The sequence below is a fragment of the Mucor mucedo genome, assembly GCF_025094135.1.
Source record: "Mucor mucedo strain NRRL 3635 chromosome Unknown EV154scaffold_63, whole genome shotgun sequence".
Classification (NCBI taxonomy): domain Eukaryota; kingdom Fungi; phylum Mucoromycota; class Mucoromycetes; order Mucorales; family Mucoraceae; genus Mucor; species Mucor mucedo.
Window position 1 is genome coordinate 38,380 of NW_026252347.1, and position 27,077 is coordinate 65,456.

Below are 27,077 nucleotides of genomic sequence, written 5' to 3' on the forward strand. Positions count from 1 at the left end.
TGTATAAAAAGAGAGTTATTTTTTGTGCTCCCCTTTCCCTTTTTTCTCTCTCTCTCCCTTTTATATGTTTTTATTGAAATAATCTATACAAAAATATCCAAAATATACTCAGAGTGCGTTATAACAACAAATAAAAAATGGAAACCTCGACCATCCATTCTTTTTCTACTCATGCACCATTTAAACAACCTGTTGTCATCACTCATTACATTTCAATGGTTATTGCGTTTCTCGGGTGCTACCCTTTATTATTAACACGAAAGATTCAAAAACAAAAAGTGTATATTGCTAGTGCAGCTTTATTCTTTGGTTTGACTGGATTTATTTCGGGTTACTTTATACATCAAAACGAACGAAGCACGGCTTCCACTATTTTAAACGTGATCAGTCTGTTACTATTTCTTTTAGTGGTTTCCCAATCGATACTTGCGATCTACAGACGATTATCAACACGACAAGTGAAAAAGATACCAAAGTGGATCGATTTGACCCTTGGCTGGATTAGTTTGACTGTGGCATTTAGCTATTTGACTTTGGCAGCCCTTGTATTCACTGAAAGCTGTAACAATGAGCAGCAGCAATCCCAGTGTTTGATGCCAGTTGCCATGGGAACAGGATTCATCATGTATGGAACACTAGCATTATTACATTTACTGGCCATAATTAAATTACCACGCCCTGCAACTCCAGAATATTATGAGGGTGTGATTATCACATTCTGGGGATTTATTAGTTTACTTGTAGCTGGTAAAGTATTGAACCCCCTTTATTTTTCCAAAAGAGACATTCATTATCCTTCTTGCTCTTTTCTCTATCCTTTTTTTTTTTCGTTTGAAAAAGACTAATATACTTTATTATTCTAGGTACACCTATTTTAGGATCGGAATGGCGGGCAATAAATTTAGGTTTATTATGGTTTACAGGTGGTCTTTTTTCAATTAGTTTGAGCGTACAAACTTGGATTCCGGCACTCAGAGAACGAAATATTATTAACGCCCTGATTATTTGCTTGACAGGTCGAGGTAAAAGAGACCGAAATATGTTATCACTTCACTCTGACTGAAAAAAAAAATATAAATATATCCAATATAGCTATTGTGGCAGGTTTAACTCAAGTTGGAGATACTTATGCAGCACAAGTACATACCATGCTTGGCTATATATTGATCATCGGAGCTATTGCACGTTTAACTCAGATTGTTTTCCGTAAATCACCAGCTGATAATTTACCACATCGAATGTTTCAGCAAATTGATCAGGATATCGAAGAGGAAGAGGAAGAGCAAGGGACAAAGTGTAAACACACCTTTATATTTGCAACTATCACTCTTGTGACTGGATTGTTGGCATCATTATTGTCTATTTGTGGTGGTATTTTATTCATGGGATCAAATGTGGGATGGATTCGCTACATGAAGTTTTATATAACAGATGCTACCACGTATGTCAATATCACGCTGGCTGTTGCATTCCTGTGGTCTGCATATGTGTTTGGACTCTGCACAATTTATAAGAATCTGAAGGCGAGTAATGCTCTAAATCAATACGAATATTTAGAACTGAACACATCAACTGATTTGCCATTTCATTTCGAACAACAATCACGACATTGGCCAATAAGCGCTTTACCGTCTTCACCTCCACCACCGATAGAATCTGACTTTGGTATGTCGTTGTCACCAACAAATATGTCACCTATTATGTCACCATTATCTCCACATAATTATCATCATCATCAGTCGCACGAAACTTCAACAGAAAAGACAATAAGACCTTCGGAATATCGAGCTAAACGTAGATCACTTTTAGTCCAATCACCGAAAGCAACGAGTAATAATAGAGGCAGTATTGTAGTAGGTGGAATATTACCTGATGAGCTACAACATACGGCTACACCGGTGGATTCGTCGTTTAGACGTTCATGGTTGTCGTCAGGATCTAATTCGTCTGTGGGCTACTATTCGGGTAGTATAGACTCTGCACCCAATTCACCGCCATTTGAACAAAGACCCTATTCATCCATGTCATCTACTTTACCCCAAGGAGAGAGCAGTAACAAACAACAAGAACATTCAAGAAGAAACAGTGCAAATGAATCATCATTTGATGAAGAGGTTAAAAGAAGAAGGTCGGTTCATAAAACAGAAAGTGGGAAACGAAAAGAGCGTCGTCTAATGCATCAGTATTATAATAGTGATAATGCCAATACTCATACTCACGATATGGTTATTGGTAACAGTAGCGCAAACAAAATCCAACGTTGGTCTCATAATGAATTGACAACAACTAAAAACAATCTGTAAATTTGTACATCTCCCCCCACACACCCCCACCATAACACCCCACCCCACCCCACTTATACCAAATAAAATCAACCAATCATAATCCCCCTTTAAGGATTATTAAGCAATTGCCATTCGCCTTGAGTTGACCAGACTTTTTTTTTTTTTTTCATTTAAATACAACTTTTTTTTTTTTGCTCGTCCTCTCTTTGTTCTATAAGGTTTCTTTTTTCAGATATAATATCATGACCAGTAAACCCAACTATGCAGAACTTTCAAGCTCGGACGAGTCTTTCGACTGGAGTAGTGATTCTGCACCAAAGACGAAAAGAAAGAGTAAGCGTAATGACTTGAAACAAAGTTCATTTGTATTTACGTTTTGCTTATTGAATAGCAAAGACCACCGACACCACTAAATCTAGAAATGCAACGGGTAAAAAAAAAACGTCCGGGTCGGCATCTTAAATTGCATTTGTTTTTTGACACTAATCTGATGTATTGTTAGCAGATGGACCGTTAAAGAAGGCCAAAAAACCCGGCCGTAAGCCATTAGCCAAAGTCACTGTGAGTTAAACGAAAAAAAAAAAAAAAAGATGATGATACATTTGTTACAATTTCATATTAAAAACATACACAAATCGGTTAATAGGTGTTACCCTCTGATCCTAAATTAAAAAGAAAAGCTCAAAACCGAGCTGCGCAGAGAGCATTTCGTGAACGTAAAGAGCAATTTGTCAGTGAATTACAAGAACAAATGAAACAATTACAAGACGCTAAAGATAAACGTGAGAAAGAACTTGCGATGGAGAACACTAGATTAAAGTTGGAAAATGAACGTTTGAAGGAGGAAAACTATATTTTAAAAGATGCCAAATTCACGTTTGAATTCCCAGCGAATTCGGATAAATCACACCCGGCTTCCCCACCCGCTACTGCCGAAACAGACGAAATTATGACTCCTTCCTTCACAAACTTTGACTCCAGTAGAACGGACGATAATGCGGACTTGTTTGATGACAAACCACTCACAGATTATCGTGCCCCTGCCAGCGAATCTGACTATCTCATTCAAAACCAACCATTGCCCCAACTATTTGGAAATGAAATGGATTTGTTTGGTTTAGACAACCCTGCCCCATTCAATAACTCTTCGCTAGACCCTTTATTTACCAATGAATTAAATGAGGATGGTTCTCTCTTAAAATGCGCGCCTGAAAATGAAAAACCATGCAAACGAAAAATATTGGCTGTGCTTGATCGTGCCAAAGGTGCTAACCGCCGCTTATATGAAGTACATCAGGATGTAAAAAGTTACTGCCCAGACTTGAATTTAGATCAATTATGTGAGGATTTGAAGAGAAAAATCTCATTTGATTCAAATCATATCCTGACTGACGCTGATGTCGACCTGTATATCCAATGTATCCAAAGAACAACTTGATCTTTTTACAATCCCTCTTTTCCCCTTACCGCCTTGTATTTTAATTTATTTCCCAACCACACCCACAAACTCTCTCTCTTTCACTCTCTAATGCATCTAATTTATGTCTAATTCTTTGAATAAACCTGTACAAATATCACTTTCTCTACTTGCCTGGATCATTTAACAAATCATAACTCGTAAATATCGCCTCTTCGATTTTTTTTGTCTTCCGATTAATTGCCCCATTGTTTCTCGTAAAATATTGTCCTATGATTTAGTATTTACCTTTTTTTTTATTATTTTAGTTGAACTTGGGGATACTAAGGTGAACAACATTGATTTTTGGAAATAAAATCATCTAGACGAAAAAGAAGCGCGCAGGCCCAAGTTCGGGCCTTTATTAATTCAAGATCTTGTATTACCAAGTCTGCCCCATCTTTTACATTTGAAATAAAAGCTATATACAGTGGTGTTTTTTTGTATTTGTATATGTTGGGATAGCATCCTCAAAAATCTCTATCTGATAGATGATTGTTCACATATGCATTTACAAGTAGAATTACATGATCTCAATATGGCTTTAAAAACAGAATCGATTAGAGGATAGCCAATGAATATTCGCCTTTCTGTCCTGTTACTGCGCCCACTTTTTTTTATGGTAATAGTTCTGTACGACGTCCGTGGTAAAGATTGATCACGACAAAAATTAATTTCAGTAGAGGAACACGGGAATACAACTGCTAATAGGAACACGAATTATTTCGAGTATAACACTCGCCCGTGTAACAAAGTCGTTAAGGAAAGAATAGAATAAAGCCGTATGCTCTAACCACATGTGCTAATCAATGCTAATTTTATTCACTTGTTTTCTTTATAAAGACACAATTCTGCTAAGTGGAAGTTCTTGATTCGCTTTAGTGCGGAAAGGGAGGGCTATTGGAACCAAGGTCATGTTCAAGAGTCTTGATTGAGGAAGATCAAGGTTCAATTCCAGAAATTCGGGATTTACACAAAGCTTTTTATTACTATTGTCCCCTTTTTCCTTTTGTCTAGGATTGCAATCAGATATAATTCCGTAATAACTGGTTCTTATCACCCATAAAAATTGCCAAGTATATCTAATTAGTGTATCTTGTTAAAGATGACTACAATAAATCCGTTGTTCCGGGCCTAGTAACTGATGGCCGATGATCTCGAAAAGTAGCACTATGAATATCACTGTGACATTTGAACGATGAGTTTTTGGTAGTTACAAAAAAAGATTGACAAGAATTAGAAGATTTTAAAGTAACCAACTAAACATTATAAAGCTTTTTTGACAGATCGAGATAAAATTGCTTTAATGGTATTGATAATTAAAATTTGGAAGAGAAAGAATAGAAGAAAGGAAGCTAAAGAAACCTTAATGAGTTGGTTTCCTTTCTTTGACTAACTTTCCTCTTTTGAAAGATAGAAAGTGCTGCACCCAGAGCGGTGGCATGATATTAAATTAGAGATATTATGTCTGATCTTTATTTATATATAAAATAGTCTGAGTTTTTCGGTATGAGTCATATGGTAGGTTAAATGGCCATTGCGTTTTGTATCAAATGAATAATAATAAAAAATGGTGTTGCTAGTATCAAATTAACATCAGATAAAATATTTCCAAAATCAATGTGCCGTTTTTTCATGAAAAACCCCGGGTTGATCTCCACCTATAATATAATGCAGAATTTAACTTTTTACACAATCATGTGCATTATTTGATAAAGACTGGACCAACTAATCGGAAAATCGCCATTCTGGAAAATTCACACACCACTAAGCTGCTACTTTAAAACTGCATGTTTCTTGTACACCTTGTATAACTTGACAATCGGTCGGACTCCCGATATGCACCTGTAGAAGTTTTAAAAAAGAAAGACCAATTTCGTTATTTTAGAAAATATGCACAGGGGCGTTCACACAAAACCAAGCAAGTTTCTTTTTTGGGTTTCATGAGGGATCAATTAATGTCTACTGTTATACACTATTCTCATATTGGTAGCACTAAAGATTGTGGTAAATTCATTGAGGGGTTAGATCAGGGTCTGACCGATTGCCTTGTGATCAAATAGATTAAAATATAGAATTCAAGAAATTTTATAGGCCATCATGAACGAAAGTTAATGAAACATACAAGCTCCATGCAAATGTGTAGCTGATAAAATGATTCCTAAGATGTATTACCTTGTTAGGCAGTAAAGTTAAGAATTTGCATAAGGCAATAGCAGAATGTTAGGAATGATTAGAATTAATGGAAGTCCTACAGTCAAATCACATTCACTTTCCGAAAAGGGCCAAGAAAAAAAAAAGGGTTAGATAGAGAAAAGCTTTCTTTTCTTTTCTTTACTACAAACATTCAAAAAAAAAAAGTTGATATTTCACTTACTAGCCAAGATTAGATGAGCTGGTTAGATCGCATTAATCATTTGAGCTGGAAATAAAAAATCTCTTTTTTTTTTTTTCACCAAATGATACAAGCTTTTTAAAACATCCTTTTTAAGAAGGAATTACCTGAAACAGATGTAGGATGTCAAGTTGTAAATGCTACTTGTCCCCTTTGACTTGTATTCACGCGACATACTATGGAGCGCCGTCGTACTGACTTTATTTTTGTCGTGCGAAATATCTTATCATCACATGATTACACTGATCGATTTTTCTGTATAAATACAAATCAACTATTTCAATCATCTCCATTATCAAATCACTTTTCTTTATTTTTTCTTCACAAAAAAAAAAACCAAAAGCAATGACAACACCCGTCGTCGTTGATGAAAAATTCGAGCTGGACTCGCCCTCATCATACAAAAATGAAAAGTTAGATTACTCTGACAAAGATACCGATAGCCAAGTCGCTGTTGAAGAAAAGCCCGTTCATCATGCCATTGTCGAAGAATTTCAATTTACATGGCGTGCTTCTATTATTGGCTCTTTGCTTGGTTGTTTAGTTGGTACGACTCGAAAACAAAAACCAATAACAGTTTCATGATCTAACACTTTTTTTTTCATAATAATTTAGCTGCATCAAACACATATCTCGGTTTAAAGATGGGTTGGACTTTCGGTGCTTCATTATTCGGTGCCATTTTTTCCTTTGCCATCATTAAGCCCATGTCCAAGGCTCTTCCTCCCAAATGGGGTGGCGGATATTTTGGTCCCAAAGAAAATTGTACTGCCCAATCCGCAGCCACTACCTCTGGTGGTCTTTCTGCTGGTTTTGTCGCTGGTATTCCTGCAATGTATAGACTCGGTTTGTTGACTACTCCTCGTGAAGATGCTGTCAAACTCTTGCTTCTTACCATCTCTTGTGCTTTCTATGGTTTATTCTTTGCTGTCCCTCTCCGTTCTCACTTTGTTATTAACCAAGATCTTACTTTCCCTACTCCCCGTGCTGCTGCCATTACCATTATTTCTCTTCATGATACCGTTGAAGGTGAAAAGGCTGCCATGAAGAAGGCCAAATATATGGGTTTCTTCTTTGTTCTCACTTTCCTTTGGAGCATCATTTCTTACTGGCTTCCTTTCTTTGAAAACCTTCATTTCCTTTACTATATTGGTGAAGCTGCCAACTACTCTCCCTTGATGACTGCTGATGCTGCCTGGGGTTGGTTCTTCCATTTTGATTTCCCCTTCTTCGGTGCCGGTCTCATGACACCTGGTAACACTGTTGTCACTTTCTTAATTGCTACCATTGGTGTTTATGGTATTATTGGTCCCCTTCTTGTCCAAAACGGCACCTTTGTTGCACCTCTGGGTTTCCTTAAGGATGGTGAAACTACTAACCGTTTCTTCTTATGGCCTGGTATTGCTCTCATGACTCTTACTGCTTTCACTGAACTTTTTATTCATTACGAGACTCTCTGGCGTGGTATCAAGGGTGGTTGTAAGGAACTTGGTTTGGTTTTCATGCGTGGTACCAACCATTTCCGTCGTGTTGTCCTCCGTAAGAATCTCTCTGATGAACAACAAAACAAATATAACTCTGCTGTGGATGACACCGAAATCTTCACTGAAGCTGAATTAGTCCCTACCTTGTGGTGGATTTCTGGTACTTTCATATCCATCATCTTTACCTGTGCCATCATGGGTGAATACTTTGGTATGCCCGTTTACCAATCTATTGTTTCTATCATTCTCGCCTTCATGTTCTCCTTTGTGGGTCTTCAAGCTACTGGTGAGACCGATATTAACCCTACCGGTTCCATTGGTAAAATGTCCCAACTTGTCTTTGCCAAGATGCCTGGAGATTCTTTGAAACAAGTCATGACTGTCAATTTGTTAGCTGGTAACGTTTCTGCTTCTGCTGCTTCTCAAGCTGTCGACATGGTGGGTGATCTTAAGACTGGTCAATTAGTTGGCGCTTCTCCCAGATCTCAATTCTTGGCCCAATTCATTGCTTCTTTCTTCGCTATCGCTATTGCTGTTGGTCTCTTCATTCTTTTCGCCGAAGCCTATCCTTGTATCATTGATGGCTCGATCGAAGTCTCTGATTGTGAATTTGGTTTGGTTGCTGTCACTGCTTGGCAAAAGGTTACCGAACTTTTGACTGGTACGAGTGAGCCTCTTTCCAAAGGTTCCATCATTGCTACTGCCGTTTGTGGTGTCGCCGCTGTTGTCGTACCTCTTGTTCGTGTCTTCCTTGTTCCCCAAAAGTACCATAGATGGTATCCTTCTGTCAGTGCCGTTGGTATTGCCATGATCAATCCTCAACCTGCTGTCCCTGTTGCCATGTTTTTGGGTTGGGCTGGTGGTAAGATTTGGAAGAAGATTAGACCTGTTGCTCATGGAGATCTTATGTTCAGTGTTGCTGGTGGTTTAATTGCTGGTCAAGGTATCGGTGCCATTGTTTCTGCTGTTCTTAAGATTGCCAATGTCCCAGGTCATGCTGTCACAGCTACTTGCCCCGGTGGTCTTAAAGAGAACTGTCCTTAATTCTTTATTTTTGATATCCCCCCTCCCTCTTTCTTTTTTATTAATCAATCACTTATTCTCTTAATACTTTATATTTCCTAATAAACCTAATATCCTTTTTTTTTTCATTAATATTATCATTTTTATTTATTCATTAAAGGGAGAGAAAAGTAATAATCTATGTTGTCTTTCACAAGTTTCAAAAAGACTAATCTTTTCTCAAAAGCGGTCTTCCGTGGTAAAATTTCTTCACAGTAATCACTTTATATTTCTTGGTAGGATCTGCAGGAACATTAGAAGCTACCTCTGGAGCTACAGGAACATCAGAGGCTACCTCCGGAGCTACAGGGACATTAGAGTCTGCCGCTAAAGGTGCAAATCCACTTACTGGCGGTTTACCAGCGTTGAAGCCTTGCTTCCCCAAAATTACAGAATCCATACGTTGAGGTCTATATGGATTTTGCATTTTATGACCGTGATATGTAGAATTGGCCACAGAAGTCTGGGGACGAACTATTTGAGACACTTGTCCACTTAAATTTGAGGATTGCGTCTTATACCCAAATGTGGAATTGTTCACAGAAGCTGGGGGACGAACTGGTTGAGACACTTCTCTACCTAGATTTGAGGATTGCGTCTTATACCCAAATGTAGAATTGTTCACAGAAGCTGGGGGACGAACTGGTTGCGTATTATAGCCACCATATGTAGAATCAGCCACAGAAGAAGCTTGGGGACCAAGTATTTGCGACACATGTCTATCTAAATTAGGGGCTTGCATGTCAGGACGAATATGTGTAGTTATAGAAGGCTTAGGATAAAGGAATTGCGACAAGTTACGACTCATATCTGGACCTTCCAGTCGTTCCTGTGGAATACATTCAGATGTAGGATTGGTGTATGCGAAAGATTGCTTAGGTTTAGTTTGGGTATGATCTTTGCGAATGCTAACTGCATCCAATTTATTGATCGTATTTTCAAGATCATCAAAGCAATCATCGATGTTTATTTGCTTGTTGTTGCTGCTACTGCTGACAGCATACTTGCTGAGGAATTGAGAGTTGTTTGGAGGCATGGTTAATTAATACTGGAAGAAGATTGAATGATTAGATTGAATATTGGTTTTACGTATCGTATATATAGTCGTAATTTAATGTTGTTAGTTGATTTTCAATGTGCTCAATCGTTACCAAGTGACAATGTACAATTTTTTTCTCCGTAGCTGTTATAATACACCATTAAAAAAAGTATCATTTGCAACAAAATCTCACTGAAACAATGTGTCTTCTATCTTTGGATATGATGTATTGCAAGAGGATCTATGAGAACCATAATGACATTAAACGTATTATTAAAATTTATGCCGTTTTAAAATCACGGCCAATTGTGTAACAATGATCATCAAAAAAAAAAAGAACTCGAATGACTGTAACGATTCCTTTGTCATTTTATTTTTAGTGTCTCCCGGCAAAAAAAAAGAAAAAGAAAAAGAATGGCATCTTATTTAACAGTAACAAGTACTACACGTAAATACTTAGAAGCACTTCCTGCATTCGATGAAGCTTATTTGGAAATTAATGCGTTGCGAGCAAGGCCTGAACTTAAATCACCTGCCGTCTTTCCTGTTGTCAATGTCGAGACAATGAGCGTGCCTGGAACACCAGATCTTAGTGTCGATGTCTATCGACCAAGTGATAGTAAAGACAGCGTTTTACCCGCGTTAATCTACATGTAAGGTACATTTTGTGATTTCTTTTTAGCTGAGTGGCTCATCTTTAGCGAAACGTATAGTCATGGTGGAGGATGGGCGTTGCATTCAAATAAAGATGCGTACAGGTTTCTTTGTTCTAAGGTACACTTGCGTTCCTTTGTATGTGTAGATAAATTGTGATTTTAATTATCGTTTAGATTGCTGATACGGTTAAATGTGCAGTGTTTTATGTACATTATACTTTAAGCCCTGAGGCTCAATTTCCTATCGCTGTTGAGGAATGTTACAGTGTTTTCTCTTGGGTTACAAGTTTGGAACATGGCGGAACATTAAAGATCGATCCTACTCGTGTCGCTATCGGCGGTGATTCTGCTGGTGGTAACTTGGCCATTGCTGTTACCTGTAAGAAAATGTTTACAAACAAACTAGACAGGTATCAAATCACTAATTTTTTTTTCTTCAGTGCTTGATAAGGAACGAAATGAAGAGAGAAAGCTTGTTTATCAAGTCTTGTTCTATCCTGTGACCGATGCAGTTTTTAATACAGGATCCTATTACGAATTTGGTAAAGACTTTGGCCTCGTTCGCAGGATGATGGAGTATTTTTGGGATTTGTATGTACCTGACAAGGTGGATCGACAAAACATTCTTGCTTGTCCGCTCAAGGCTACGCTGGATGAATTGAAAGATTTGCCTCCTGCTTTGATTATAACTGCAGAAGCAGATATATTAAGAGACGGTAAAACAACATGGAAGTACTGTAAATAGGGAGCTTGTACTTAACGTTTTTTAACATGTTAGAGGCCGAAATTTTTGCTCGTAAATTGATTCAGGCTGGTGTACCTGTCACCAGCACTCGTGTTTTGGGCGTCTTGCACGGATTTATGACAAACTCGTTGTTGTATTCCGAGGAAACCTTAAGTTCATTAGATATGGCTATGGGAGCTCTTTGCCGATGTTTTGCTTGAAGATAAATGTAATTTTATTCATCTACGATCAATGTATGTGTGTTTATATATATGTGAAAAAAAAAAAAAAGAAAAAGAAAAAAAAAAGATGTAAAAAGAAAAAGTATTATAAAAAAAAAAAAAAAAAAAGGGTAGGATTGCGGTTCATGTATTTTTAATATTTTTTGTGTGAGTGAGGGCGAAGCGAGTGAGTGAGTGAGTGTATCTGGTAATAAAGTATATAAAATGAGATCCCTTATGATCTTGCACCAATCACGGTAGCATTAGCGTTAGGACCTGAAGCACCTCTTCCACCTCTACCACCTCTACCATTTCCACCTCTGCCACCACGAGAGTTGTTGAAATTATTATCACGTCCACGTCCACGTCCACGTCCAGCCATTTGTCTTTGTCTACCTTCATCTTCTTTAACCATATCTACAATTTCTTCGGGTACGTTAAGGTATTTGATTGTGTTTCCTCTAATATAACATTCAGGTAATCTCCAAAACTTGTCACCATCGGGCGAGGTTTGGATGACTTCACGTAAAGTTAAATTCATCCAATTGTCGCAGTTGACTAAATGACCATTGAATGTTTCGCCACTTTTGAGTTCAACCAACATGGGGTGACCAGCTGCTGTATGTAAGAGTGAAAGAGGGAGCATATTGTTGTTGTTGGTTTATATACAAAAAAAGAGGTAAAAAAAGCGGCTATTTTTGTTGTATGCTTGAATAAATCTGTAATAAACTAGATCAGTATCAGGTCTCTATAACAGGTCTTTTACATTAGCTCACTTGAATTCTCTTTCTAATTAAAGACGTGATTAAAAGGAAAAAGAAAGAAAGAGAAAAAAAAAAAAAAATCCAATTATACGTCACTCAAAAACATTTTTTATATTTAAAACTCATTTTTATTATTTTTTATTATGGATGAAAGTTGTTATAGTGTTGCTGTTGTTGTTGCTGCTGCTGCTGCTGTTGTTGTTGTTGTTGTTGTTGCTGCTGTTGTATAAAAGAGTTCGGAGCCATTGGGCTTGTTGGATTATATGGGTCTTCCGTATGAGATAAATAATTCCCATTACTTGGGCAAGGACTCGGAGGTAAAGGCGTATTTATAGCGGATTGATAAGAAGGGGATCTTTGCTGTTGTTGTTGATATTGATGATTCATACTTGTGTGGGTTTGTACAGAAAGTGGATGTGAATTACTATTATTGTTATTATTGTGGGAGATTTGCGGTGAAGAAGAAGCTGAATTAGGCGAAGAAGGTTGTTCATTGACATTTAGATAGAAATTACCACCCTGTTGCTGCTGGTGATGATGGTTATCTGCTGATGTAATAAAAATAGGCGGTGGTGGTCTATCTGGATCTTGTTTGATTTCAAATAATTCCATATTTTGCACGGTCGATGATGCTACTGCTGGTGGCATCGCACCATACTGTTTAGTCATGAAATCCATCATATCTTTCATCATTTGTTGTTGAACATGTTGTCTTCTTTTGGTCTCTGTCAACTCATGAACAACTTGGTTCAGATTCTCTTGTAGTTGAGATATTTGTTGTATCATGTCTGTTTGTGACATTTGCATCATCGTCATGTGCGAGTTGATATCACTAGTGTCTCTTCGGACAGACTCTGTTTCTAATGCTTTACGCTTAATTTCATCTAGTAAATCTGGTCTGTTTCTCAGAAACTTTGGGTGTGAGAACTCCCAGATCTGATTCTCGGCTAACGTACGATGGCCCCTTGGTGATTTATTCACTTTATGAAATCCATACATATTGAGCTGTCTAACAAAACTACTAAAGTTGTTATGTTTAAAATGCTTGGGTAATACATCTCTTGAAAACTCAGTGATATTACAAACAATAAATGAAGTTCCTGTATATGTCCAAGCAATCAAATGCTGATATTGTTTGTCCACCACCATACTAATAAAAAATAAAAGTAAGACACAAAAATATATAAAGTGAAACAAACAAAATCCAAATTACTTGTATAATTTATGTACAAAGGTATTTCCACCTGTTGATTTACTCGACACTGGTGGGGCAGGTGAAGGTGGCTGAAGTGACATTTGTTGTGTAAACTGATTTTGTAATTGGTCCCAAGATGAATTTTCTGGAGGGAAAGGAGATCCTGGTGCTGGCGATATTAACGGCGAGTTTAAAGGCGAGCCTCCTGAAGAAACTGAGCTAGTGCTAAATTGTGTGTTGATTCCTAAGGATGCTACCGAATTCTTATGTCCGTTATTCATTTCTATTGTAAAACCCCTAGCCTATTTAACTGAAAGAGGTTCAGACACAAAAAATAAAAATAAAAATAGCTTAAAAAAAAAAAAATAACGATAATAAACCTCATAACCAATGAAATCACGTCGTAAAATAATAAACTCGCCGATGCGTGTATCTACACAGTGCATTCCTTTTTATGCAACCACACTGTATTGATTTATACTATTACACCTCTTTGCTCGATTTATGGCTTAGGGAAGCTGCAATACGATGAGCAAATAATCCCACTTTTTTTTTTATGCTTGTTCCATCCATAGACGTCCCTCATTTACAATTTGAAGTACGCGCACGGGTAAAAGAAAAGAAAAATTGCGTCATGGCCAGTCCTCTTTATTCTCGTTACATTCAGGTACACTGTCTGGAGACCCTCTCCATTGTTCAAGCAAATAAACAGGGTCCTTACTTGTTTAGTACTTTTTCAACGTGACAATGCCTCAAATCTCTCTCAGATTGCGGCTGGTAAAATTTTGTGCTGGGATACTGCTGGGGTTACTCAGACATCTGAATCGTTCAATTATTGGCTGCTGGATCTGTAATTTAACAATAAGCAACCAATACATAACTACTCCAGACGTTGCTTTTTAATGTACCCGCCAAAAGGCTGTATTTATTCACAAGTTCTCGTTCAAATTGAAAAGGTGCTATTTTAAAGACCCTGATGAGGATTCAAAAACAGGTGAGTACAATGATGTTACGTAAAAATTAATTAATAACACAATGTTTAATGATATACATGTACATTAGGGCCTGACAAGAACAAGAACAACTTTTCTTTAAAGGTCAGTCTAAATAATGCATTTTAAAAAGTACTTTAATGATAAATTGGTGCGTACAATTTAGAGCTTTTACAATATCCTCAGATTCTAATATCAAAAAAAAAAAAAATTGCCCAGGGAAAGCAACCAGTAAGAGGTACAGTCAGTGTTGATAAAATTCACTAACAGTATCCAGAACTGACGGAAGATGTAGATGAAGGTATAACTATATTAATACAATGATGTATATGAAATATCTATTAAATACCGATTTTTTAAAATAATGGCACTATTTTATTTTGAATGTAGTGTAATGGTGAACATGATTACAATTGATAATGAGTGTCGATTGCAGTACACAAGAGCATACGATAATCATAAGTACAGCTTTAGTGAAAGCCTGGTTTGTTCCCTGAAATACTTTAAGGGGCATGGTCTGAAGGTTCGTAATGTGAAGGAAGCTGAAGAAAATAGGCACAATTCATCTGTCGATTATATAATTTGTCTTTTTAATGGACAACATGAAACCCCCAGGGACATTGTTATTGTACGATATCTCGCAAATTTATCAGTGCGAGGTTCTTTGTTTTTCCGCAGGAGCAGAACTTGAAATTATTGTGCCCAAGAATTCTAAAGACATCATTTCAACATTTGCTATTATAAAATATCTAGAAGCTAGAGCAAATGTGTCTAAATGCTTAAACAGTTATTACGGCAATGAAGGTAAACCTCCAGGAGTCAGGGCTACCGATCTTTTACCTTTTCGCAAAATGAAGCTTACAAGTATTATGAAGCATTAAAAACAGTGTTGCAGCCAATAATAATATGGCTTGCTGTTACACGGGAGAGAGCATTTCCTGTGAATACTCCCCTTTTTTTTCTGTTTAATAAATATTCTTTAGTTTTATCTTCACCTAAATTTGGGATTTATCTTGTAATTGATACGAAGTAGTATTTCTTCCGCTTTTGTTTTACTGTTTCTTGTCTTTGGTGATTATACGATCCGTACATCTTCTTGCAGAAAACCATCGTAAAGTCTTAACTCTTTTACATCTAAGAACTAACATATACATCAAAGAAAGTCGTATCTCGAGATATTAATAATGGTGTGAGAAGTATTGTCGGATTCATTCAAACTCTAAATTGTTATAACCTATTTTAATGGAAATACGATCTCATTTATTTGCGTATAAAAGACACAATGAAGTTTGTTTTACATCAACTGAATTTGTTTCATACAACAATAGTTTTTTGTGATTTCATCATAAAAATAAGGAACGATATTTCTTTTGTGACATTCGCACATACGAATCATTGTTCTTTGTAAATCCCAACGAGAATCAGGGTATTACACAATCTATGGCAGACTTTTATCTCGGTCCCCAAATATGATCTGCATTACCCTTTTAGTTATTAATTTTGTATGCATAATCTCATACTATTTTAAGAACACGCATCATTTACTATTTGATTGCCTTACTAACGACTCTAATTTCGATTATCTCTGGTATAGACAATTTGATAATAAAGTGCTAATTTTTTTCTTTCTGTTAGTGTGGCTATTCGACATCTATTGTTGGAATGTGGTATGATGTGAGACCCTTTTGATTATCAGTAATTTGATAGTTCGACAAGATATATCATGTTGTATAGCAACACAACTTACAAAAATACCATGGAGTTTACGCTATAAAAAAGTTAGACTTAGTGTTTTAATCTTTTACTTTTGTGGAATACTTTATATGTCTTTGCAAAAGATAATCAAATTTTTTGAGACCAGAGCTATCGAGGTTAGGTTTGTACGATATGCGCATTCATTTTTTTTGCCTTATCAAGTTGCACTACCAAAAGTATAATAACGAATTGTTAAAGAATGCTACTTTGAAGTTGACGCGCTTCACATAATAACTATTTTCGCAATATCAAGACACTTATGTTTTACTTTAGGTTGTTCTGTAAAAGAGGGTCATTTTATATAAAGAAAAAAACTGTCCGTATCGAAAATATAATAAAAAGAGTTAGATCAAAAACTACCAAGTTTCCCACAGTGTACATTCCCTATCATCGTTATCACATAACGTTTGTGATCCAAGGACGTGACACTGTGCATATGGCGCCCAAATCTACTGTATAGGGATGCAACAGCCCATGATATTAAACATAAATCATTGTTAATTTTAGAACACGTTGCCTTTTGTGTCGATTATGCTGAATGAAGATCCAACTCATACTCGCTTTATTTAGGTCTTCCGGTTCATCTATTCAGAACACCGTTCTCCATCTTTATTTTTTTATTGCTTGCGAATAATACTACTGCTGCTGCTTTGCTCCATAATGTACGTATCAGTCTGTGTGTGTATAAAATTTGACTGGGATGTGCCACAATGGGGAGGGGAAGGGGACAGGCGGGGGTCGATAGGAAAGGGGGCAGAGAGAAAAGAGGAGGGATGCGGTGGCTTGATACCATTACCAACATGTAATTTTATTAAATGATCAATATAATCCACGTAATATTTGTTATATGCGCTTCTCTCTCTTCTCTTGTGTGCATGCATACCGGTGACCAAAACCCATTCCGAGAGACGTATCAAAAAAGAAAAGAAAAAGAAAGAGACCAAGATGCCCTTGTCCTCATCCAACCCCTCCTCCCTCCCTCCCTCCCTCCCCTCCGCTTTCTTTTTTGTCTCGTTAGGCGAAAGAACCATAAAATATAGTGGAAAAGCACGTATATATATTTCTTTCTTTCGTCATTTATATCAGTGCATCCCATAACGGTCGGGAAACAGATCCCAGCTTGGGGAGCGGACTTTATGCACCATGTCAGTGCGAAAAAATCAACAGGCTACTTTTTTTTCTAATTCTTTTTTCTTACACACAATAAACTACATTAAATGATCAAGAACACACCCAAATCAGTATTGATCGGTTGGTAAGACAGCAAAAGGAAGGGAACAAGTGGTATTATAAGGCTAACCATTTTCTTTGTATTTGTTTTTTATTTTGCATAGGACAACACTTGCAGTGTGTAAGTATTAGCTGAATAGTAGAATAAGTTAATGGGAACATGGAAGAACTAATGGAGGCTGCGACATTAGCTGCGTTGGCAGCTTATACTTTTAGTAAGGACTACACAATGAACCGCTTAAAGACATACACCAAAGAAAATTCGGTGACCTCCAGTGGTGGACACGAACAAGAGCAAGTCGCAAAAGAGGGTGCACCATTACGTCGTTCTGTTAACAGAAGCCTTTGAGAATAAAAATGACAGTTTTTTTTATATTCTATTAATAGTGCGTAAGGGGATCACAAATAACACACACAAGAACACACGCGCACACACAAATACACACACACATACACACACACACACACACACACAAATACACACACTCCTGCATTTTGTATTGAAACTTTACAAAGGCATTTTTATTTTATTTCATGGTTCTTTTTCTGGTTATTCATAACGTGATTGTTCAAGTTTTATAAAAATGACCCCCTTCTACCAAAAGAGAGAAAGTGAGAACCTCCTATAAATATAAGAATTTCTTATTTCATAGACATCTTTTTCATCTCTCTCTCTCTCTCTCTTTTATTTATTTATTATACTACTATTATCATAATGCGCATTCAATTAGAAAAGAGTATACTTTTATTTTTATTATCAACACAGGTAATGGCATTACCAGCCATAATTCCCAAAGCCATTCATGTCCCTCTCCACCGTGTGAAAAGCACCACCAATAGACTCAGCAAACGAGGAACGACCATCCCACTTGTGGAAGACATTGACCTCAGTGAATTAGCAGTCAAAGTATCGATTGGGACACCCGCACAAGACTTTATGTTGATATTTGATACGGGCAGTGCGGATACATGGATACCTTCAACAGAATGTTCAGCTATGGATGGTTGCCCTACATTTCTTAAACATTTTAAGCAATCAGAATCTAGTACTTTTGGGGAATTACAGGACGATTTTTTAATTACGTATGGTATCGGTAGTGCTAGAGGAACTTATTTTAAGGATACCATCTCCATGGGCGATTTGACGATCGAAGACCAAATGATGGCCTATGTCACAAATGCAGTTGGGCCAATTTCAGAACAAGAGGCCAGTACAGATGTCGATCATATTATCCTGGACGGAATCTTGGGTGCTGGTTTATCCGACGGCACTTCTCGCTTCTTGCAAGGGAAAGGAGAGAAATACGACCCGTTCCCGATTTCACTCTACAAAGCTGGTCAGATCCCAAACCCGGTATTCTCAGTGTCAATGACCAATGACGGTGGTAAATTGGTGCTGGGTGGCATTGATACCGAAGCAATTACAGACAAGTTCATCTATACAAATCTGGTGGATACCAATCGATGGTCTGTCAATGTCCAAGGTTTCCAGTTCCACAACCACCAGAATGTGGAAGAGTCACGTAATTTCAAATTTAATATAGAAACTCCCTTTGGTGTAGATACAGGATCAAATTTCATGTATTTACCTCGTGCTTTGGCCAATGATTTAGCACTCTCCATCACCATGAACCAAAATACTTCCTTTGCGCTAAATGAAAATGGTGTCTATACCATTGATTGCCAATTTGGCTCCAGTCTCGATTCCATTAACATATACTTTAAATCTTCCATTGATAAATCACTTGTCAATATCAATTTACCCGTATCACAATTAATTACCAAAAAGGCTTCCGAAGATGAATGTTTACTCTTGTTTATTCCCTCTGACGATAAATTTATTATTGGAAATATGGTTCTTCGAGACTTTGTCACCGTTTTTGATTTCGGTGATATTCCCCGTATTGGCTTTGCTCCTTCCAAGACTTCACTATCAATTACAGGAGAATAAAAATAAAAACAGGGAGAGACACAATGAAATTATATAATAATAAACAAATGCTTCTTTTTTTTTTATTATTATTATTATTATTATCATTATATTATTTCCATGGTATATGAATTGATCCTGATACTATTGTACTATTATTAGATTCAATGACTGATGAGTGGTACTTTTACTGCTGTTTCTGTTGTTGTTGTTGTTGTTGCTGGGAAGAAGATTGAGATAATAATTGATTGATACTATTAATTTCATCTTGGAGTTGATCCCTTCTATTGGCTAATGCCTTACAGAACTTGGCGGGCTCTAATAATAACATGTTGGTTAATGCTGCGCCATTGGTGGGCAAAGCCAAGTCTTCTTCCTCAAAGGGAGGCGGACCTTCCAATGTACTGAGAAAAGATTGAATATTAGGTAATGACTCAGTTGAAGGTGATGGGTGATTATCAATCATGGGCGATAATTGGTGGAAAGAAGATCTTCGCTGTGTTGGTGGTGGGATAATATCGAGCAATTTAGGATGCTCATGATTTTCTGTTTTTTCTTCATAAAATGACGGTCTTCTCTGTAAGGTTTGTTCTTGTGGGAACTTGCGGGCCATATGAACTCGCTTACGACGATGTATGATCGTTCTCTTCATCGAGAGTGGACGATGAACGTTGTGAAGTTTGTAATATAAACCACAGGCATTGCAAATGTTATTACCATCATCATCTCTGCGCCATAACGGTGTGGTGCCCGTGTCACAATTGTAACATCGCGTATTTCGAAACTGCTGCTTACAATCACGACATTCATCCGTTACCTCATGTTGGTGTTCTTTCCACGATGAGGATGTATATCCATCTTGTGAACTCATTTCCTACTTAAATGAATAAAAAAGGGAAAAGAATAAGGGAAAAAAAAAGAAAAGAAAGGGAAGTAAAAAAAGGGACGGGAAATAAACAATTGATAACTTTAATTGGAGCAATGGTAGACTTGCATACCTTTATTTTTGTGAGAAAAAAAAAAAAAAAAAAAAAGATAAGATACGAGATTCATTGCTGGGTGACAGATAACAGGAAAGTAAAAATACCATGACATATTTTGATACGTGGTCCATTGTTACCTAGGCAGTTACCATATTTGTAGATGTTTGCCTCCCCGGTTAAACAAATAATATCTCCCTTTATTGTGTCATTCCTACTACACTCTCTTACTAATTCATTCAACCGAGTAATGCCGAAAAGTAAACTATTTGACGTCATAGATCACGATCCTATTCTAAGAGACAAACACCCATTTTTAAACAGTGTCATAACAACAATTTGTTGAATGTCAATCTAGAAATGCACTTGTCATAGTAACACCGACAAAAAAAAATAAAGTATTACATTTCATTTATGAGCCATTACTGATCATTTGTCACCTGTGGATAAAATCCAGGAGACACGTTTCTTATTGTTTTGATTATAAATGTTTCGCTCTCGTCTGTTTACAAATAAACGATACTTCGGAGTATGTTTACTGTTTACATTACTGAACTGAAAAAGGTATTTTTTTGTGTGTGTGAGTGAAGTCGTCTCCCATTTTCGCCTTTTGAAAAAAAATAATTAAAGATAAGGGAATACGCTTTTTTTTTTTTTCTTATTCTTTTTCTTTTTAATCGCAAAGAACATGTTGATTTCAAAGAAAATATTAGCATTCGCTGCTGGGCTTGGGTCTTTGGTCTTAACCAATGCCTTGACTCCCATGCAAGTGACTATGCGTCATGTCGAGTATGAACAACTTGGGTTCCGTATCCTGAAAAGCAATAACGTGGAAGGATATTCCGTTAGAATCAAGGAACCCAAGTCCTGCGAAGAAGGTGTTCAAGTGAGTCTTCTCTCTCTCTGCCTGTAAAAAGTTTCTTTTTATTTACAAGTCTTCTATACTAGTATTCTGGATATATCGATAAACATGATACCGATGATCACTTTTTCTTCTACTTTTTTGAATCCAGAACAGACCCTGCCACCGATCCTACGGTCTTGTGGTTAAACGGTGGTCCTGGTTGCTCTTCTATGATGGGTTTATGGATGGAATTAGGGTAAAAAATGAAGTGAAACAGCATATTTGTTTTTGGCCGCACGCATTAACACGTCTTAATGATAGTCCTTGTCAGGTCAATGCGTATGGTAACGATACGATGCGTAACCCATACAGTTGGAACACAGCCGCCAACGTTGTCTTTTTGGACCAGCCTGTCAATGTAGGCTATAGTTATGGCGAAACTAAGGTCAAAAACACGCAAGAATCTGCGCGTGATGTCTATGCATTTTTACAACTCTTCTTTTCGGAGTATTCCAAATATGCCGCCAGCCCCTTCCACATCTCTGGTGAGTCTTATGGTGGTCATTATCTTCCTGCTATCTCAACAGAGATCATCCGTAACAATAACGAATTAGCTCCTGGTGCCATCAAGATTAACTATCAGTCCATGTTGATTGGTAATGGATGGACCGACCCTCGTACCCAGTTCCAACATTATGAAACGTTCGGGTGCGCCACCGATAGTGAATATAAACCTTTGTTTGATGCCGAGACCTGTGAAAATATGAAGAGCTCATACCCACGTTGCGAGAAATTAATGGATGCTTGTTACAAGTTCCAGAACTCGCTTACTTGTATTCCTGCTAGCATGTATTGTGAAAAGACACAAGCCGGTGCCTTTGATAAGACAGGTTTGAACCCCTATGATATCCGTAAAGACTGTGAAGGTGATAGTGGATTGTGTTATGACTTGATTGAATCCATTGAGAAATACGCTAATGATGAGCAGGTCAAGGAGAGCTTGGGTGTGGATGCGAAAGCGGGAAAATATTCTGGCTGCAGTAATTCTGTCGGTTACAGATTTTATCAAACAGGTGATGGGTAGGGTGACACACATGATAATTTTTACAGAAATATCCATAATTTACTAATTTGGAAATATTTAGTGGTAAAGACTTTTCGGGCCATGTTGCTGAAACTTTAGAAGCTGGTATCCGTGTCTTACTCTATGTCGGTGATATGGATTGGATCTGTAACTGGTACGTTTTTTTTCTTTATCTTGCATCTTTTGTAATATACATTCTAAACTTTTTTTTGTTTGTTTGCTTCTTTCGAATAGGGTCGGTAATTTGGAATGGAGTAAAAAGATGGAATGGTCCGGTAAAGAGGGATATAACGCTGCCGTGGATGAAAAGTGGTATAGCGATCTCACAGGTCAACATGCTGGTAATGTCCGTTCTTCTGGTAACCTTACGTTTTTGAGAATTTTTGATGCTGGCCATATGGTTCCTTATGATCAACCTGAAAATGCCCTTGATTTCTTCAACAAGTGGTTGAGTGAAATTCCTTTAGACAATTAAATAAATTATTTATCATTGCCTGTCCTTACTTTTTTTTCTTTTTTACTGCGCAGAGTCGGAGTAGAATTATTTATGCATTATAAAAAACAAAAAATATAGCATGTACTATAAATGATGTAATAATCTACAATCCACTTTTTCTTTTACTTTTCCTTTAAAAAAAACAAAATATACCTCATGAGCGTGGGAGATATAGTAAACTCTTATGACAGTGCTCCTACGCACCATTCAGGCTCGTTTTACAATGGACATAAAGTCATTAACGATCCGATTCATGTAAATCTCCTCTTGACCCTTGGGTTGGCACCATATTTTCGTACTAAACTTTTATTGCCTTTAGGGCCATATAACTTTGGACGATTATACCGTAGAGTTTATTGACACTGTGCAATTTCAACGTCTTAGAGATCTCAAACAAGTAAACTTGAATGACTTTGGGCCATTTGTTTTTGTTGCTCATTCTATTCTTTAATATAGGTCGGCCCGCTTTACTTTGTATTTCCCGGTGCCAGTCATAGTCGCTTTGAGCATTCTATTGGTGTATCTCACTTATCGGGTACCTTGATTGAAAGGTTTGCAAGAGAGCAGCCTGAATTACGTATCACCGAAGATGAAATTCGATGTGTCAAACTTGCAGGGTAACATATCTTCTCTTTGCTTTTCAACTGTATACATATGACTAAACTCTCTTTTGATTCAGATTATGTCATGATTTAGGTAAAAAAATCTGTGGTAAGGAAAAAGAGTGATAAAATATAACCATTAAAGTGTAGGTCATGGTCCATATAGTCATGTGTTTGATAATGCATTTATGCCTATTGCGAGGTAAAAAAAAAGGGGGGGAGAGAGAGAGAATAAGGTTAAGAACCGAAATTAATGTGATAAAATAGACCCGGATCAACATGGACACATGAGCAAGCATCTGAAATGATGCTAGAGTACTTGGTCGAGGACAACAATATCGATTTAGATTCAAGCGATGTTCATCTAATCAAGGATTTAATTGCAGGCGAACCAAGATCCAACAGGTAAGAAATTGAATAGACAGAAAGTAAAAAAACTTCATATCAATAAACAAAAAACAAAAAAAAAAGTAAATATGAAGACCGAAAGTTTTTATTTGATATTGTGGCCAATAAGAAGAATGGTGTAGATGTCGATAAGTTTGATTACATTGAAAGAGATGCCTACAATTTGGGCCTTCGGATTTCATATGATCCAAAAAGACTGTCTGGATACAGCCGTGTCATTAATAATGAGATTTGTTATCATCAGAAGGAGGTGTATAACGTCTACGAAATGTTTCATACACGCTATACATTGTTTAGGCAGATCTATAACCATCGCGTAGGAAAGGCACTTGAGCTGATGATTGTCGATGCATTCATGGCAGCAAGTAAGTTTTAATATATACACATATAAAGATTGGAAAACTGATCATGGTATGTTCAGATGACTACATGAAGATTGCAGATTCTATAGACGATCCTGAAGCGTACCTGTACATGACAGATGATATTATTCGCACCATTGAGCGATCCAAATGTCCGGAATTAAGCGAATCCAGACGTATCGTTAAAAACATTCGGACGCGTAACTTGTACAAGTTTGTAGACGAGTTTTTAGTACCACCTGAATTAGAAGCGCATTTAAACAGTGACACATTGACAGCACAAGATATCGCCAATTCACAAACCGATAATGCCGGACTTGTCGCGCACGATATCATTGTGGCTTTCACAAAGATCAATTATTCTATGAAGGAAAGAAACCCAGTGGATTCCATTAGGTTCTTTTCCAAGTTCAATGATCAAGGTAAACTTTAGGAATAACTATCATTAACTCCATCCACTCATCCACATTCTTTTTTTTATATAGAATCATTTAATATTTCCAAGCAAAAAGTGTCTTACATGATCCCCTCCAAATTCCAAGATATAAATATAAGGATCTTTACAAGAACGCCTGGTAAAATGAAGGCTGTACAAAAGGCCTTTCGACGATTTTTAGGTCATATCACACACAATGATGTGAACCTAGACCCTACCGTATGCGTACCTGACGATTACCCTACAAACAAACGACGCCGTTCTTCTACATAATTTTTTTTTTATTATTATTATTATTTTAAATAAATGAGTGCTGACCAAATAAAGCACATTGCTCTTCATACCGAAGAAAAGGTGCTAAAAACAATTGACTTGTACAGCCAAAAAATAACATGGTCAAGACAATGGAGACTGAGCGTGGTAATTTTGATGAAATTCTAGTTGAAACCAATGACTGTAAAAGGACAGCAAAACCATGCAAAGTAAAGAAACAAAACTGCTCCAGTGTCAAGGTACGGTTCGCCAACGTCATGATGCTTTCATGCATAAGTCCACTCACCAGAAACGCCAAGCATCGATGATACGCTAATTCTCGTGCTGGCTTTTTTTCTTTGGTGTATAATTGTTTACGAAATAGATTACGTACAACTAAATTCCATCGATTTCCCCAAAAATCCTTTGGGCTTTAAATATTTTTTTAGGTTTGGTCCTTAACTTTCTTTTTTTTTTTTTTTTTTTTTTTTTGGCTTTTACCTTGATGCCAAGAATGGTCGATTGAACACATGCAAAGTAGATACGCCAGTGAGAATCTGGATTGTGGCTAATCCCATATCTGTACACAACATAAGCGTATACCCTTTAAACCCCATGAGGAACCCAAACCAAATGCCGTTCCATGAATACCAAGGCATGGCAAGTAACAATTTGGGATCATGCAACAATATGGGTGTCAACAAAGCTTTTCCTAACGCCATGATAATGATGTGATTCAACACCCTTCTTACTCCCTCCACACGAACCCCTTCTTGTTTATTCTCTTCTGGACCTTGTGACGATAAGCCCTCTATCCCGACCGATATCACATAGTCTTTAAATGACTGTGGCGGCCCTTCCAGTTTAAGTTGTTGATACTTGTATAACTGTGCGCTGTAGGCTCCTACGGATGCTACAAACCAGGGAAAGGCGATAAATGCTGTGGAAAACGCTTGTCGTTTGGGAGCGAAAAGAAACGGAAGGATTAGATGGTACAAACGATGCCAGTGTTTATATTTGCTAAAAGTTAAGGTTGTACGACAATATAAATAGTAATCGAGGTAGGAGATCACCATGTAGAATAACGTAAGTGGTACTATATCGAGTTGAATATACGGGCCTGGAATCGATATATCTATCATTGGTTTTATATAGTCGTCCATTTTAGAATGAAAATAAAAAACAAGAGAAAGGGAAAGAAATAAAAATAAAAGGGGGTGGGCGATATTTGAAAGGAAAAGATGTGGGATAAGGTCAGGACTCTTTTTTTTTTTTTTTTGCGTGTTATTATCAATAAAACGGGCTTAGTTCTAATCACAGTACCATTGATTGTCAATTGTGGGTCTCATGTATCCACTTACAAAGTCTTAAAAATGAAGTGAACCTTTTTTTTTTTCTAAATAGATGTCATTCTTCCCAAGCAACAAAAAGGGACTATATCATGACTAAAGACTTCATTTCCATCAATCACACAAAGAAATGATACAGGATCCTCACCTCTTGACGCAATGTACAGGTGAGTTTTTTGCTGACAGTCTGAGAATATCGTTGACAGCATCAAGAATTCTAAAAGCATGGTCAAAATTGGTGGGCCATAAAAAGAAAGTGTTGAAAGAAAAAATCGAAACAATAGTCGAATAACAAATAGCTTCTGGATAAAAAAAATGTCTACAGAATAGGTACATCAAGTGCTATCCGAAATACAAAACATCCATTATGGTATGTGATAATGAATAACATCTAGAAAGCCGGACTTGATTACAAAAACGTTGACTTGTTATTGGTTTTCATCAATTTTTAGAAGGAAGAAAATAGAAAGGTTCATTTAGGCGTCAATGCAAACTCTCGCGGAAAGACACTTTTATTACAATATTTTATAATGAAAAATATTTAGAATGCATGGATTCACGCATTTGTCCCAACAAAAAATGGTAAATCATAGAATACAACTTAGCGTTTGGCCACAATATTGTTTATATTTACAACTCAACCTCAAATTACTGATAAACACGTTCATTCAAGGTAAATTCCTCAGATTCCAGACTTTGACTATACCATATTATAGTGAAAAAGATGCCACTAACATGATTGCATGTTCCTGTCATTAAAAATACAGCACATGTTATGCTCAAGATGATCTTTTATTCTTTCGTAGTCCTTTTCTTAGCCTAACAGGCTGTTTTAAATTGAATTTTTCATATAGTAAACTGTCGTTTCCGTACGTCCTTTCAAGCCAAAAAAATGCTCAGAATTATCTAAAATATCATATTGGATCATTAGGTTTTGATTTTATGATTTTTTTTAAAAGTCCCAAAATCGGCCAAAACACAAAGGGTATACCTCGAGGAAAATGCCAAATTTTACAAATGCGCCTTTTAAATACTCTTCCTGCAAGTTTGATGAAAAGTGTTCTTAGATAACTATA

General features: G+C 36.9%; 12 protein-coding genes across 12 annotated transcripts; 7 read left to right on the top strand and 5 right to left on the bottom strand.

Moving 5' to 3' along the window:
- The first annotated feature begins 62 nt into the window (after positions 1-62).
- On the top strand, positions 63-2,411 carry EV154DRAFT_513076 (uncharacterized protein). The gene is made up of 4 exons (XM_051601989.1): positions 63-747; positions 864-1,022; positions 1,093-2,128; positions 2,195-2,411. Exons 1-4 carry the CDS (start codon positions 138-140, stop codon positions 2,301-2,303), a joined length of 1,914 nt encoding a protein of 637 aa, XP_051456258.1. The 5' UTR covers positions 63-137; the 3' UTR covers positions 2,304-2,411.
- Positions 2,412-2,943: 532 nt separating this feature from the next.
- On the top strand, positions 2,944-3,723 carry EV154DRAFT_423092 (uncharacterized protein; the record flags this gene model as incomplete). Its single annotated transcript, XM_051596119.1, has 1 exon — positions 2,944-3,723. A coding segment is annotated over one exon (780 nt), but the record flags the coding sequence as incomplete, so codon positions are not given.
- A 2,606-nt stretch (positions 3,724-6,329) lies between these two features.
- EV154DRAFT_544323 (OPT oligopeptide transporter protein-domain-containing protein) lies at positions 6,330-8,773 on the top strand. The gene is made up of 2 exons (XM_051604593.1): positions 6,330-6,683; positions 6,752-8,773. The coding sequence occupies exons 1-2, from the start codon at positions 6,482-6,484 to the stop codon at positions 8,662-8,664; spliced, it is 2,115 nt and encodes a 704-aa protein (XP_051456260.1). The 5' UTR covers positions 6,330-6,481; the 3' UTR covers positions 8,665-8,773.
- A 78-nt stretch (positions 8,774-8,851) lies between these two features.
- On the bottom strand, positions 8,852-9,718 carry EV154DRAFT_482707 (uncharacterized protein; the record flags this gene model as incomplete). The annotated part of the gene is made up of 1 exon (XM_051598517.1): positions 8,852-9,718. The coding sequence occupies one exon, from the start codon at positions 9,716-9,718 to the stop codon at positions 8,852-8,854; it is 867 nt and encodes a 288-aa protein (XP_051456261.1).
- Positions 9,719-10,098: 380 nt separating this feature from the next.
- On the top strand, positions 10,099-11,467 carry EV154DRAFT_603670 (alpha/beta hydrolase fold-domain-containing protein). The gene is made up of 5 exons (XM_051607361.1): positions 10,099-10,374; positions 10,435-10,495; positions 10,552-10,756; positions 10,818-11,093; positions 11,156-11,467. The coding sequence occupies exons 1-5, from the start codon at positions 10,136-10,138 to the stop codon at positions 11,320-11,322; spliced, it is 948 nt and encodes a 315-aa protein (XP_051456262.1). The 5' UTR covers positions 10,099-10,135; the 3' UTR covers positions 11,323-11,467.
- EV154DRAFT_513092 (uncharacterized protein) lies at positions 11,362-12,165 on the bottom strand. Its single transcript, XM_051601990.1, has 2 exons — positions 12,099-12,165; positions 11,362-12,041 (listed from the first exon to the last, which is right to left on the bottom strand). Exon 2 carries the CDS (start codon positions 11,966-11,968, stop codon positions 11,558-11,560), a length of 411 nt encoding a protein of 136 aa, XP_051456263.1. The 5' UTR covers positions 11,969-12,041; positions 12,099-12,165; the 3' UTR covers positions 11,362-11,557.
- A 32-nt stretch (positions 12,166-12,197) lies between these two features.
- On the bottom strand, positions 12,198-13,628 carry EV154DRAFT_466535 (HSF-type DNA-binding-domain-containing protein). Its single transcript, XM_051597739.1, has 2 exons — positions 13,300-13,628; positions 12,198-13,236 (listed from the first exon to the last, which is right to left on the bottom strand). Exons 1-2 carry the CDS (start codon positions 13,560-13,562, stop codon positions 12,228-12,230), a joined length of 1,272 nt encoding a protein of 423 aa, XP_051456264.1. The 5' UTR covers positions 13,563-13,628; the 3' UTR covers positions 12,198-12,227.
- A 4,345-nt stretch (positions 13,629-17,973) lies between these two features.
- EV154DRAFT_423045 (aspartic peptidase domain-containing protein) lies at positions 17,974-19,209 on the top strand (the record flags this gene model as incomplete). Its single annotated transcript, XM_051596115.1, has 1 exon — positions 17,974-19,209. The coding sequence occupies one exon, from the start codon at positions 17,974-17,976 to the stop codon at positions 19,207-19,209; it is 1,236 nt and encodes a 411-aa protein (XP_051456265.1).
- An 83-nt stretch (positions 19,210-19,292) lies between these two features.
- Positions 19,293-20,205, bottom strand: EV154DRAFT_513098 (uncharacterized protein). Its single transcript, XM_051601991.1, has one exon. The coding sequence runs from the start codon at positions 20,057-20,059 to the stop codon at positions 19,376-19,378; it is 684 nt and encodes a 227-aa protein (XP_051456266.1). The 5' UTR covers positions 20,060-20,205; the 3' UTR covers positions 19,293-19,375.
- Positions 20,206-20,812: 607 nt separating this feature from the next.
- Positions 20,813-22,599, top strand: EV154DRAFT_513100 (Alpha/Beta hydrolase protein). The gene is made up of 5 exons (XM_051601992.1): positions 20,813-21,054; positions 21,117-21,268; positions 21,334-22,092; positions 22,158-22,250; positions 22,331-22,599. The coding sequence occupies exons 1-5, from the start codon at positions 20,857-20,859 to the stop codon at positions 22,569-22,571; spliced, it is 1,443 nt and encodes a 480-aa protein (XP_051456267.1). The 5' UTR covers positions 20,813-20,856; the 3' UTR covers positions 22,572-22,599.
- Positions 22,600-22,693: 94 nt separating this feature from the next.
- On the top strand, positions 22,694-24,753 carry EV154DRAFT_513101 (uncharacterized protein). Its single transcript, XM_051601993.1, has 9 exons — positions 22,694-22,847; positions 22,912-22,989; positions 23,049-23,209; positions 23,272-23,288; positions 23,345-23,396; positions 23,462-23,599; positions 23,666-23,967; positions 24,024-24,386; positions 24,450-24,753. Exons 1-9 carry the CDS (start codon positions 22,749-22,751, stop codon positions 24,671-24,673), a joined length of 1,434 nt encoding a protein of 477 aa, XP_051456268.1. The 5' UTR covers positions 22,694-22,748; the 3' UTR covers positions 24,674-24,753.
- EV154DRAFT_513103 (uncharacterized protein) lies at positions 24,616-25,936 on the bottom strand. Its single transcript, XM_051601994.1, has 2 exons — positions 25,154-25,936; positions 24,616-25,083 (listed from the first exon to the last, which is right to left on the bottom strand). The coding sequence occupies exons 1-2, from the start codon at positions 25,813-25,815 to the stop codon at positions 24,699-24,701; spliced, it is 1,047 nt and encodes a 348-aa protein (XP_051456269.1). The 5' UTR covers positions 25,816-25,936; the 3' UTR covers positions 24,616-24,698.
- Between the last annotated feature and the right edge of the window lie 1,141 nt (positions 25,937-27,077).